General features: G+C 46.5%; 1 protein-coding gene across 1 annotated transcript; it reads right to left on the bottom strand.

Moving 5' to 3' along the window:
• Positions 1-3930: 3930 nt before the first annotated feature.
• Positions 3931-9423, bottom strand: Ppp1r15b (protein phosphatase 1 regulatory subunit 15B). The gene is made up of 2 exons (XM_051147405.1): positions 7540-9423; positions 3931-4356 (listed from the first exon to the last, which is right to left on the bottom strand). The coding sequence occupies exons 1-2, from the start codon at positions 9421-9423 to the stop codon at positions 4132-4134; spliced, it is 2109 nt and encodes a 702-aa protein (XP_051003362.1). The 3' UTR covers positions 3931-4131.
• Between the last annotated feature and the right edge of the window lie 3421 nt (positions 9424-12844).

The raw sequence follows: 12844 nt of genomic DNA, 5'->3' as shown, positions 1-12844 counted from the left end.
AGTCAGGCCCGCTGTGCACTCTGTAGCTGGTAGTCAGGCCCGCTGTGCACTCTGTAGCTGGTAGTCAGGCCCGCTGTGCACTCTGTAGCTGGTAGTCAGGCCCGCTGTGCACTCTGTAGCTGGTAGTCAGGCCCGCTGTGCACTCTGTAGCTGGTAGTCAGGCCCGCTGTGCACTCTGTAGCTGGTAGTCAGGCCCGCTGTGCACTCTGTAGCTGGTAGTCAGGCACGCTGTGCACTCTGTAGCTGGTAGTCAGGCCCGCTGTGCACTCTGTAGCTGGTAGTGAGGCCCGCTGTGCACTCTGTAGCTGGTAGTCAGGCACGCTGTGCACTCTGTAGCTGGTAGTCAGGCACGCTGTGCACTCTGTAGCTGGTAGTGAGGCACGCTGTGCACTCTGTAGCTGGTAGTCAGGCACACTGTGCACTCTGTAGCTGGTAGTCAGGCACGCTGTGCACTCTGTAGTTGGTAGTCAGGCACGCTGTGCACTCTGTAGCTGGTAGTCAGGCACAGTGGTGCACTCATCTCAGCTCTCAGGAGGCTGAAACAGGATTGGTACTTAGCAAAAACTTGTTTAAAAGCATCCCAAAAAGTTCACTCTAAAGATCTAACTTGCCGTATTACTAAGACGGTATCTTTCAATTGCATTTCTCCTCTCTTCACTCTTCCCTAGCTGAGTAGCTATTTATCTGACGAGATGTCTATTCAAGACCGCCTACAGCAGTTCTACAAAACTAAAGTCTGGAAATCCTGTCCCATAATACCAAAAACAACAAAAAATACATAGAAATACCACATAGCATTCAATAATTGCAAATATATTTATTACAATTTACAGATTAGTTAATAGTTATATACAAATATACTCTGAGCTATAAAATCTCCACTAGTTACATTTGAAATCACTGATCTGAAAAAGCCAACTCAGAAATCTCATTCCCAAATTCCACCTTCCTTAAATTATAAAAAATAAAATCTGATAGTTTTGACTTCAAGTTACAGATAAGGAGTTGCGACATTTCAGCACTCAGAAATGCAGATCCTCGTCTGCAGAGCCTCTTGCATGCTACACATATCTTTATTTTTATTTTATTTTTTATTTTTGCTACACAGATCTTTAAAGCACCATTGCAAGACTTAATGTGTAAAGAACCTTCACACCCTGCCTTGCCTTTGGAGGGGTTCTTTCCTTAACATCTGGGACTGGGATGACAATAACAATAATTTTGTTTTTCTCCTTTGGTCAATTTGTGAAGATCCTTCTGTCCTTGCCACCAGCTGGCCACATCGCAGGTGGGCGGTGCACCAGGCTATTTTAACCAGTCGCTTACTCATTTGGTAGTGAAGGTGGAGTATGGAACAATTTTCAAACACCCCATGAATGTACAGATGTCCCATTCTTTGCAAATATACAAGTGTGGGGGGTCTCAGAAACACAGCACACCTAAATGTCTGAAATCAAGTGTTAAGCTGCAGTCTGATTTTAAAAGAATGTCTATGTGTTGTCACAGTTTTTCTTCCTAAGTCAACATGCCTGCTTTCCAAACAGCACAGCCTCTAAGCTAGCCTGTTTCCACAGCACTGTACCAGACTCTGCAATGCACTCTGGGGTTCACTAAATGAGGTGCACAAAATACACAGAAATGAGGGTTCTGCAAAAATGAAAACCAACTTTTCTGGTGCTGCGCTCTTACTGTGTGTGGATAAACATCGTCACCACTGAACAGACCTTAGAGCACAGCAAACGGAAATGACCAGGGAGGTTCTAAACTGAGGTAGTTACCTTGCCAGCTCCTCGGGGAAAGCTCTTTCCGGTCACCAACTCTACCACCCATGGCAGGAAGCACACGGTGGGAACCGACTACTAAACAGGTGGCTACACATTTCTTCCATCTAGCACACACACAACAGGTAACGCTGGCTGGATAAAGCACATCTAACCCATGCACTCTACTCAAAAGCAAGCTTTGGTAAGACTCTCTGGCTACTCTAGCTACACCTGATGCTCTCCCCACGGTACGGCCTCACCCTTGCTTATAAAACAGAACACAATAAACCTGGATATTAAAGTTTCTATTTGACATTTCACACCTGAAAATTCAGAACTGCCCAATCCAAGTTTACAGTGTCACCAAGACAGATTTGAAAAGTGACAGTGCTGAGGCAGGCTATAAGTAACACTGGTTTTCTGTTAAGATACACAAAACAAAACTGAATTTCTTACACAGAGAAACCCTGTCTGGAAAAACAAAACAAAAACAACAAAAGTGATTTTCTGAGATGTCTCCCATATTCCTCCTAGGAAAATTCTAGGATTTTAATTTTAAAAAATAAATGCCTACAATGCAATGATTACTTTCTAGAGTGCTTTACAATTTCTACCCATAGAAAGAGCTATATTCAACTAGCAGTACAACACACAGAAACCTTCTAAATGCAGTTTGCACAGAAATCAAATATACTAGATGTTAAAGTTTGGCAGGCTAGCTGGGCATCATGGTGTATGCCTGTAAAAAACACACCAACATCGTTTTCCCAGTCAAGAAAGTACTACACTTGTGGGTTTGTGGCAGTCCTTAGAAATATCTTAAAACTAGACACAGAGGCGGGCGCTGGTGGCGCACGCCTTTAATCTCAGCACTTGGGAGGCAGAGGCAGGAGAATTGATGTATGTTCAAAGCCAGCCTGGTCTACAAAGTGAGTCCAGGACATCCAAGGCTACGCAGAGAAACCTTTTCTTGAAAAATCAAAACAAAACAAGATCATGTCTTTACATTTAAAAAAATAAAAATTAAAAATTAAAAGGGGGAGAATCTACCACATGCTTTCAAGTAGCACAACAATGATGTCTTTTAACTTGATTACATGTATAATAGGTTTTAGCCTTAAGGTAAAGATGCCAAATCTATAAAAGTTTAAAAATAAAAATTAAACAAAAAATATGTGCAAGCATAGCTCAACACTCAGGAGGCTGAAGTAGGAAGATGGCCATGAGCTCAAGGCCGCAGTGAGACCATGCCTAAATACCCACGCACAATATATGAACAGACACATACGCATGTTCAGAAAAATATAAAACCCATTAATTTTAGAATCAGAAAAGCACAAAAGAACCCAAAGTTTTAGATAAGCATGCATAACTTAAGTTAGAACCGAATATAAGGCTTAAACCTCACAGTTCTCCAAGATGGGATTCTTTCCGCGGTACTGGGGACTGAGCCCAGAGCCGTGTGTGTGTGTGTAGGCAAGTGCCCCTGCCACTGAGCTATAGCCCAGCCTCCTTTTCCATTTTGATTCTAAGATAATAAAATAAAGCCTTGCTAAACTACCCACCCTGGCTGAGTTCACTACTTAGTTCACTGAGTTCCAGGCCGACCTGAACTTTCCATCCTCCTGCTTCAGTCTCCAAAGCTACTTGCATTACAGGCACAGTAAGAAACAGTTTTGTTTTTCATTTGCCCTTTAAGACCAGATCTTAGCCGGGTGGTGGTGGCGCACACCTGTATCAATCCCAGCACTCAGGAGGCAGAGGCAGGCAGATCTCTGAGTTGGAGGCCAGCCTGGTCTACAGATCACGTTTCAGGGCTACACAGAGAAACCCTATCTCGAATAAAATTTAAAAAAAAAAAAAAAAAAGGACCAGGTCTCACCATACAGCCTTAGCTGGCCTGGAGCTACCATACCTATGTAAACCTGGTTGCCTCAAGAAAAGTTTTAAAAGTGCAAAATTACTACTGACAGGGTCCTTTTCACCTCAAGTAAGCAGAGGACATTTAAAAACACATCCAGCTGGCATGTGGCACAGGAAACAGAGGCAAGAAGATACCAATTTCAAGGCCAGCCTGGTCTACACACAAGGATTTAGGCCAACCAGAACTACCTAGTGAGACCATCTCAAAACACAAAACCCACATCCAACAAAATAGTTGAAAGAGAGGATTAAAGATTAGAGATCCTTCATTATCGGAGTTGGTGTTTCTAATGAGACACATTACCCAAAAATAATTAAACTACATCACTAGATACAAGTTGTTTCTTTAAAAACATGTCCAAGGACAGCTGCCAGTATTTGTTTTTAAGAGAAACCTCTCAAGTAGGAGATAGTGTGGGCCAGGGCTGCAGGCTGTTCACGTGTCTTAACATTGCTGAACAACAAACAGTAAGTCCTTTGAAATGTGTTCCTGGAGTCTACTAAACATTCTTTCTCTGTGCTCAAACGTTAAGCAGTAGCCAATAGCAACTTCTGTTTCTTGAATTCTTTTCTGGAACCTGCATCCATCCCTTGCAAATTCTTCCCATGGTCCTTTGCGATCCTCATCACCACTTATGTAATACTCGGTAACTTCTTCAAGAAAGGTTACCTAGAAAGACAAAAACCAATGTTAGTAACTTTAGGATCTTACACCAAAAGGAATCTTTGTGCCCACCACACATGACGTTAGATGGGAACTCTGGATCCCCGTTAGGAACCCCTGCTGGCCTTTAATATTTGGAGAAATACAGAACTCAGTATTCTTTCCCCTGAAGTGAAAAAGTACTCAGAGAGCAACCATAACCACTACAACCTTAAACAAGCCAAGGCACTCCTACAGGCCCAGTGCATGAGGCTGAGGCAGGACAATCAGAAGATTGAACCCAGAATGAGTTACATGAGCTCCTGTCTGTAAAAACAAAACAAAACAAAAAATAACAAAAACAAAAAAACCCGAAAACTCCAAAAGTAAATATTTGCTTTGAAACATGCTTAATAGCCGGACATGGGGCACACATCTTTAATCCCAGCACTCAGGAGGCAGAAGCAGGTGGATTGCTGTGAGTTTGAAGCCAGCCTGGTCTACAAAGTGAGTCCAAGACAGCCAGGGATACACACAGAGAAACCCTGTCTCAAAAAACCAAAAAAAAAAATAAAAAATAAAAAAAACCCAAACAAAAACCCCCATGTTTAATAGTTACATCAGCTAATCCCACTGAGGCCACAGCTTTTCCTCCCTTTTCATCAGGCCAAGGAATGCCCCTGAGGACAATTAGTAGGCATGTAACACCTTACTAGCTATTGCAGTCTAGCAGTTGCCCAGTTATTGCCCAGTTATTGCACTTTTATACTCTACCATGTCAAACTTTTTTCAAGGAATTTTACAAATTTTCTCATTTGATCCTCATGACCCAACCCCATGAGGTACAACCGGCATTATCACCACTGTACACACAAGGAACCAGATATATGTGACCAGACCAAACGCCAGAGCAGCTCAAAAGTCTACATAAAGTATTTTACACTCCACGATCTCAGGGCTCACTAAGAGTTGGACACTTCGAGGCCAGCCTGGCCTACAAAGCAAGACCAGGACAGCCAGGACTACACAAGAAACCCTGTCTTGGCAAGGGGGTGGGGGGACGGGGAACAACTAAACAAAGAATTGGGCACTATTCATTATTTCCGTAACTAAAGAATGGCCGGTAGCCAAGGGCTGTCAAATAACTCTCACTATTCAGACACAACCTCTTCTAAGTTTTGGCTCTATTTCACAAGCAGTAGTCTTTTTTTTTTTTTTTAAGGAATTATTTATTTATTTAGTATGAGTGCTCTATCTGCATGTACACCTGCAGGCCAGAATTAGATCCCAGTATGGATGGTTGTGAGCCACCATGTGGTTGCTGGGACTTGAACTCAGGACTTCCAGAGGAGCAGTCAGTGCTCTTAACCCCTGAGCCCTGAGCCATCTCTCCAGACCCCACAATCAGTAGTCTTTTTTTTTTTTTTTTTTTGGTTTTTCGAGACAGGGTTTCTCTATGTAGCCTTGACTGTCCTGGACTCGCTCTGTAGACCAGGCTGGCCTCAAACTCACAGCGATCCGCCTGCCTCTGCCTCCCGAGTGCTGGGATTAAAGGCGTGCGCCACCACGCCCGGCTACAATCAGTAGTCTTAAGCTAAACTAAGATATGAGGTTGCCTTAGCCATTCAAAGGCAGGGAAATTAATTATGAGTTTTATTTACTCATTTATCTTTTGGTAACTTGGGCTGCAGGTGGCAAGGTCCATGTTTAGCATGCCACAGGTCCAGGATTCAACCCCCAGCATCACAAGACAAAACAAGTCTTGCAACACTTCTACAAGAGACTTAGTATTCCCGCTGGATAAGTAAGTGGATCAGGGGCATGAAAGTGAAGTAACTTCAAGTCTGGCCGCCCAAGTCCATCTCAGACCTAACTCCCTGAGCAGAAAATACACGTCTCCAGAGGCCAAGTGCTCCCGCCACTCACTACTCCACTTTGTCTCTTGCCTGTTCCCTCTCAGTATCATTTTATCTATCCTGAAGAGGATAACAAGAGCTGGAGGGGCAGACTGGTGGCAGACCTCTTCACCAGCACAACCAAGGGGCTAGCCTCATTCACCAGTATAAACAAACAAACAATCATAAAGGCTCTCTCATTATACCATTCTGAAATGTTAACTAAAATTTAATTTTTAGCATGACTTATGCTTATATAAGCAAGACATAAGATTACTACCATTTAGATATTTTCTGTCTCAAAAATACTTTCAAAGTAAGCTGGCCTTTTGGAGCCAGCAACTCAGAACACGCAATTGACACGCACTCAATACACAGAATCGGAGGTCAATGACAACTCGCCCACTGCTTTCTCATTCAAGAAGGTATAAGAAACTAAAGAAACTCTCTCAACAATAAGAGACATCTTTGAGGGGGAGGAAGGGGGAAATATGTCTTCTCAGTAGCTTCAGGTGAATAAGCAGCCAGAGAAACAAAGCAATTCAAATGACTCTGAACATAAAGTAATCTGAATAATATTATGAAAGAGCAAACCAACCCATCAAATTTTACCCCTCCACTTGGGAACCTGAAGCAAACCAGGCACAGCAGGCCACATAGTGAGGTCACAGAGTGTTACATAGTGAAACCTAAAAACAAAGTGGGTGGGAAGTTCTGGCCAGCTTGGGACACGACTAGCTGCAGGAAAGCCAGGGGCATTGTTTTTTTCTTTTCTTTTCTTTTCTTTTTTACAATAAGGTTAAGGTCCCACTCATGCATCCCTGACTAGTGTAGACCTCATTATGTAGACTAGGCTAGACTCCAAAACTCACAAAAATCCACCTGCCTCTAACTCCCAAGTGCTGGGATTACAGGCATACACCACCACAATCACTCTGGCAAACAACTAGACAAACCTAACTTGCTATCTGACAGTAATATTCCTGTGGATTCCAATGGACATGAATAAAGACACTGTTGCCATGAAAATAAAATATTACATATTCAGAAACAAAAGTACACGTAAAACCATTTTTAAAACTCAAGGACCCGCCAACCTAAATGGTATCCCTGCTAACATCTATCTTCCTTTCACATTAGACCATTTCTCCATATCGGGAAGAAGGGCCATTTGAGTATTTCTCAACTCAAGCACATGAGCTCGGAAGCCTTCCTCAAAAATATGCACAACAATGCCTACAAGGGAAAAGCCATGCTGCTACAGGAACCACAGCAAAATACAAGTTATTAGTCAAGTTCAAGGAAACAAACCAACCTTTTTTCTCTTGATATGGGTGTATCTTTCTCCAGACAGAGCCTCACCCAGCCCATAGTCTGGACAGCTATCTTCTTGGCTCTCTAACAGCTGCACCTTACCAGAAAGTAAGGCATGACACCCAGAAAAGGTCACCAAGGCCTCAGACGAGGCCTTTGAGTTCTGACAGCCTTTCCAGTTTTTCCCTGACGTTTGGAAAGGAGCCTTAAAATGCAAAAGGTTGTAGGGGTCCTCAGAATTACAGAAAGAGTTCCACAATCTAAGGTTCTCCGCTTCATCTGCACTGGAGCCCCAGTCATCCTCCTCCCCAGAGCTACAGTCGGGCATCTCTGGCAAGGGTCCGGCCTGACAGCTCCCTACATCAGAGCTGCCAGACGAGGCCTTCCCCAAACCAGACGGGTCTCCAGGGACAACTCTGGCAGCAGTCTGGATGGTGGCTGTGAAGTGTTGGGGATTGTAAGGATCTTCGCTGTAGAAAGAGTTCCAAAGGTGAAGGCCTTCCGAGTCTTGTTCCGTGTCTGACTCGGACAGGGAGCCATCGCTATCAAACCCATCATCCTCAGGCTCGTTGTCCCAATCCTCACCCTCCGAACCGGAGCTGGTTTCCAAGTCACTGGAGGCACCTCCCAAAATATAATCTATCAGTTTGTTGCTACAAACTGGCCTGGCAGAAATAGGAAGGTCATCCTCTATGTCTGAGCAGTCAGCTACACTAGTGTGGTCCTCTTCACGTCCTTTTTCCACAGGTAACTCGCAAGACAGACTGCTCCCCTGGGGGCTTTGTGAAACTTCTGGAGTCGACAATTCTAGTGTCTTCTCAGTGGGCTCCAGGCTGGCTCCAGCAGGGGACACCGCCTGTGCTGGGTTGTCTGTGCACTGTTGCGGGTCCATCCGGAGAAGGCTGTGTTCCTCCTCCAGGCTGTGGTAGCCATGATCTTGGTCAGGGGTGGGTAACTCTTGCCCTTTGTTAGCCTGAAGGAATTCCAGCCGTTTCATACGAAGGTGGTGGATTTCTGGCAGGCCTTCAGTAGAAAGGGGGGGACACCTCCGCCAAGCGGTTGCCGAGATCTCTGCGCGCAGTGGCTGGGGGTGACAGCCATCTTCTGACAGGGAGCAGATCTCAGGGGATACTGTTCGGAAACCCACTAGCTGCCCAGCTCCGGCACCGTCCTGACAGCGCACCTCTAACTGGGGAAAGCAGTGCAGGGAGGATGGGTTCAGTAGATAGGAAACCACCTTGAAACCGCCTAAGGTCTGAGTGTTGAGGGGCCCAGAAAATGAAGAGCCAAGTTCCCGGTGGGAGACAAGACCACCTTGAAGACTACTGGGCAACAGTTCCACTCCCCACAGCTGCTGCTCCCGGAGGAAAGTGTGCGCTGTCGTGTCTAAAGCTCTTTGCTGAGCTTTCATTTTCAACTCCAGGTCCGAGGATGAGCACTGCCACTGGAATCCCTCCTCTAGCCAATCAAGGGAACCGGCAGCCAAGTCCTCCGAGGAGTCCAGCCGCAGTGAACTCAAAGATTTCTGCACCTTGGGAGCGGCAGGTTCCTCCCGACCTCTCAAAGCTCTCAGGACGCCGGAACCTGCTGCAAAATCTAGCCATCTGGTCGGGATCACGCCACCGAAAAGATGGCTCCAGAGAAGCAGCCTCTGGAGCAAGCTAGGGAGCAGCGCAAGGAGCTTGGAAAGCAATTTGGTCCAGTACCTGGTCCGAGGCTTGGGAAGGGCGGAGGCAGAGAGTGCGGGGTCCCCGGAGTTTTCCCGAGAGGAAGGGGTCAGGAACTCGGAAGAGCAGGGGCGCCATCGCCGGAGGAAGGGCAGCCGGAACCAGGAGCCCATCCGAGGGGCGGGCCGCTTCCGAGCCCCGTGCGTTCCCGGCTCCATCTCCTTTCCTCCGCAGCTTCTCCGGCAGGAGCTCAGCGGCGTCAGAGCGCGCGGGATCCGAGGTCTACACAGCTTCACCCTTGCCCAGCCACCGAGTCAGCACTGGAGGCCGATCCCCGCGCCGGCAGGGGAGGCCCAGAGAGCGGCGGCTTCCGCAGCGGGCGGCGCAGCGCACGGTCCAGCGGCCCGCGCCAGGGGTGGCGACCGCGGCTACGTCCATCCCTGCCGGGAAGGGGGATGAGAGGACGTCCTAGTCCGTGTGAGACCGCTCCACCATAGACCAGACCCCCCCCCCTCACGCGGCTGAGGTGGCGTTTCCGGAGACCACGGCCTCCTCACCGAGGAGCGAAACGCACGGGCGGAAGGGCTGGGTGGCGGGGGCGAACGCGGAAAGAAGCGAAGCCCAAAATGGCCGCAGCAGGACACCCGGAAGATGCCAGACCAGACGGAGGACCGAGGGCGTCTACTACACCTACCGCCCAGTGCCGCCTAACGTCATTTGCAGAACCCCACCCCACCCCCCTAGGGAGGCGGACTTGCCTCACCCTCGCGCGTGGCCGCTGATTGGCCGCGCCTCTGGTCCCTGTCGGCTTCCTTACTCTGGGTAGAAGAGGCTCGCACGCGGAAAGTTGCATCAGCCGGACCCAGAATGCACGCATGCGCAGTCCGTCTCTGGTCTCCTAGGAGACTAAGGCCCTCCACCCTCTGGGTAAAAGGGAAGGGCTTAGGGGAAAGAACGTGAGAATTCTCCGGAGCCCTTTTTTATGGGTCTGATAACACTAGGCAGTGTCTCCCCTTATCTGATACGTACGTGTCTAGGTCTTCTCGTATTGTGAAGGGCGTAAGAAGCCATGAGTTAAATATGAGGTGTGGGTGCTGTGTAACCAACATGCCTGCTGTTACGACACAAGTTACCCGAAGTGAACAATAAATAGTAGTGAAAACTGAGTCACTAATGCACTCCTGTTCCTCTGCTATCCGATCACTAAGTCTCTAGCGTTGCCTATGGACTAATGTGTACATCTTTCAGCGTCCATGTAACAAAATGCATCCTGGGCAAGCTCAAGTCCCAGAGCGGGGGAAGAGACCTCCCATGCCTCAGTAACGGGAAATAGAGGGGGGCATACCGCCCAGTGAAGGACACGCTAGTGACCTTTGAAATCTGAAAAAAAAAAAAAAATTGATAATTTTAGTTGTAATGAGGGAAGGTTTGTTTGAAATAGATTTTACTCTGTAGCCCAGGCTGGCCTCAAACTAACCATACTCTTCCTGCCTCAGCCTCCCAAGTGCTGGCTGGTTCTCTGATTCTCTCTTGTGAGTTTGGTCCTTTCTTTCTTTCTTTTCTTTCTTTCTTTCTTTCTTTCTTTCTTTCTTTCATTTATTTATTGATTGCCCTAGCTGTCCTGGAACTGGATCTATAGACCAAGCTGGCCTTACACTCACTGAGATCTGCCTACCTCTGCCTCTTCAGTGCAGAGATTAAAGGCGTGGGCCACCACTTCTGGCCTTTAGTTCACTTATTTCTTCTAATTTTAATCCCTGGTGTTCTCTGCACGAAGTCTAGAAGTTCTCACAGAGGATAGCAGTTAAAACTTAGAAGGAAGACCCTTGGTCCACTAGGCGAGGCTAGGTTGTCCTGGTGCTTTGCTGGGCAGGGAACAAGTTATCTATTTCCCGAAACCAAGAGTTTCTACTGCAATATCTTATTACTTATGTCTGGAAATAACCGGCTTCTTAATCCTAAAAGCTTTAGAAAATATGCATTAGGAGAATGAGTCAGTGGGATCTTAGTATGCAAATTAACTCCTGAGCGCTTCGCTTCCTCCTCTTCTTCTGCAGTGAAGCCAAGACTGTCCGTTTCTCTTTCAGCCAGTGGCTGAGGGGCTATATCCCTTACACAGAGCCTAGCCAGATAGGGCAGGAACACAAACATTAGCTAATGTTCTGCGCTGTTCTCCTTCACAATCCGCAATTGTTCCCCTGCTGCCTACAGAATAAAGGCTCTATTCGGCCTGAGCTCCCCGACTGCTACCCAACCTCCAATTCTGCTGTTCCACTCTGTGTGCACCCGACCTGTCCTTCCTCCTGGCTCTCCATGGCCAGGAAAGCCCTCACCATTTCTTGTCCTATACCTACTCACACTCTGAAGTTCAATTTAGAGGTCAGTGTCGGCTTGAGGCCCTCTCTGACCTTCCCAGTCAGAATCTGTTCATCTGTCTCAATGCTGGTGCACACAGGATCTAACAGACTGTACCACCCTTTCCTATGAGTGTTCACTGCACAGCAATAACAAACTGAACCAACTTTGCCAACTTCCCAATGATAAGGAACTGCTTTTATATATTATTTATTTTAAACATTTGCTTGTGTGAACTCAAATCATAGTACACATGGGAGGGGCAAGAAGAAACAAACAGTATTCTTTCTTGTTTTTGAAGACAGGGTTTCTCTGTGTAGCCTTGCATGTTCTGGGCTCAATTTATAGATCAGGCTGGCATCAAACTCACAGCAATCCACCTGCCTCTGCCTCCAGAATGCTGGGATTAAAGGCATGTGCCACCACCGCCTGGCCAGACAGTGCTCTTAACTGCTGAGCTATCTCTCCAGCTCTGTTCTGCAAACTTCTTTTTTTTTTTTTTTTTTTTTAAAGATTTATTTATCATTTATACAGTATTCTGCCCACACATGTTCCTTCCCACCACAAGAAGACACCAGATCTCATTACAGGTGGTTGTAAGCCACCATGTGGTTGCTGGGAATTGAACTCGGGACCTTTGGAAGAGCAAACGGTGCTCTTAACCCCTGAGCCATCTCTCCAGCCCCTGTAAACTTCTAACAGTGGCTATTCTAAGCTTTTGTTATCCTGTTTTGATCTCTCTTTAACAAGGTTACAAACTCAGAGGGAATGGCTCAAACAAGCACTTTCAAACTAGCTTTAAAGGGTTTGTTTTTGTTTTTGTTTTTGAAGACAGGGTTTCTCTGTGTAAACAGCTCTGGCTGTCCTGGAACAGCGCTCTGTAGCTTTAGTTTTTACTCTTGTTGAGTTTTTAATTTTCCTTTCAGAACTTGTAGCCAAGGCTAGCCTGGAACTCCCCTATGGATGAGAACAATTGTTGATGATGGAAAGGCTGCACCTGGAAGCAGAGCATCTTCAAGAAATCATGTCTGGAGAGCAGGAGCGATAGAGAACAATTTATATATTGGAGTACTTGACCATGCACACTTAACTATGTACACCTCCTGGCCCCCTCCAGTGATTGCTCTATTTTGACCTAGAAGTTATATCAGTACCCTGAAGATGGACTGGGGGTAGGGGAGCTGTCACAGGATCCCTCCATACTCTTTCCAATATGGCCACACTGAATAAATCTCTCCTGCTTCCCATCGCTGCTATCCCTTTAGTCAGCTCGTTAGAAGAGTC

The sequence above is a fragment of the Acomys russatus genome, chromosome 6 (assembly GCF_903995435.1).
Source record: "Acomys russatus chromosome 6, mAcoRus1.1, whole genome shotgun sequence".
Lineage (NCBI taxonomy): Eukaryota > Metazoa > Chordata > Mammalia > Rodentia > Muridae > Acomys > Acomys russatus.
The sequence above is the reverse complement of the archived record's forward strand: the minus strand, read 5'-3'. Positions and strand labels throughout refer to the sequence as shown.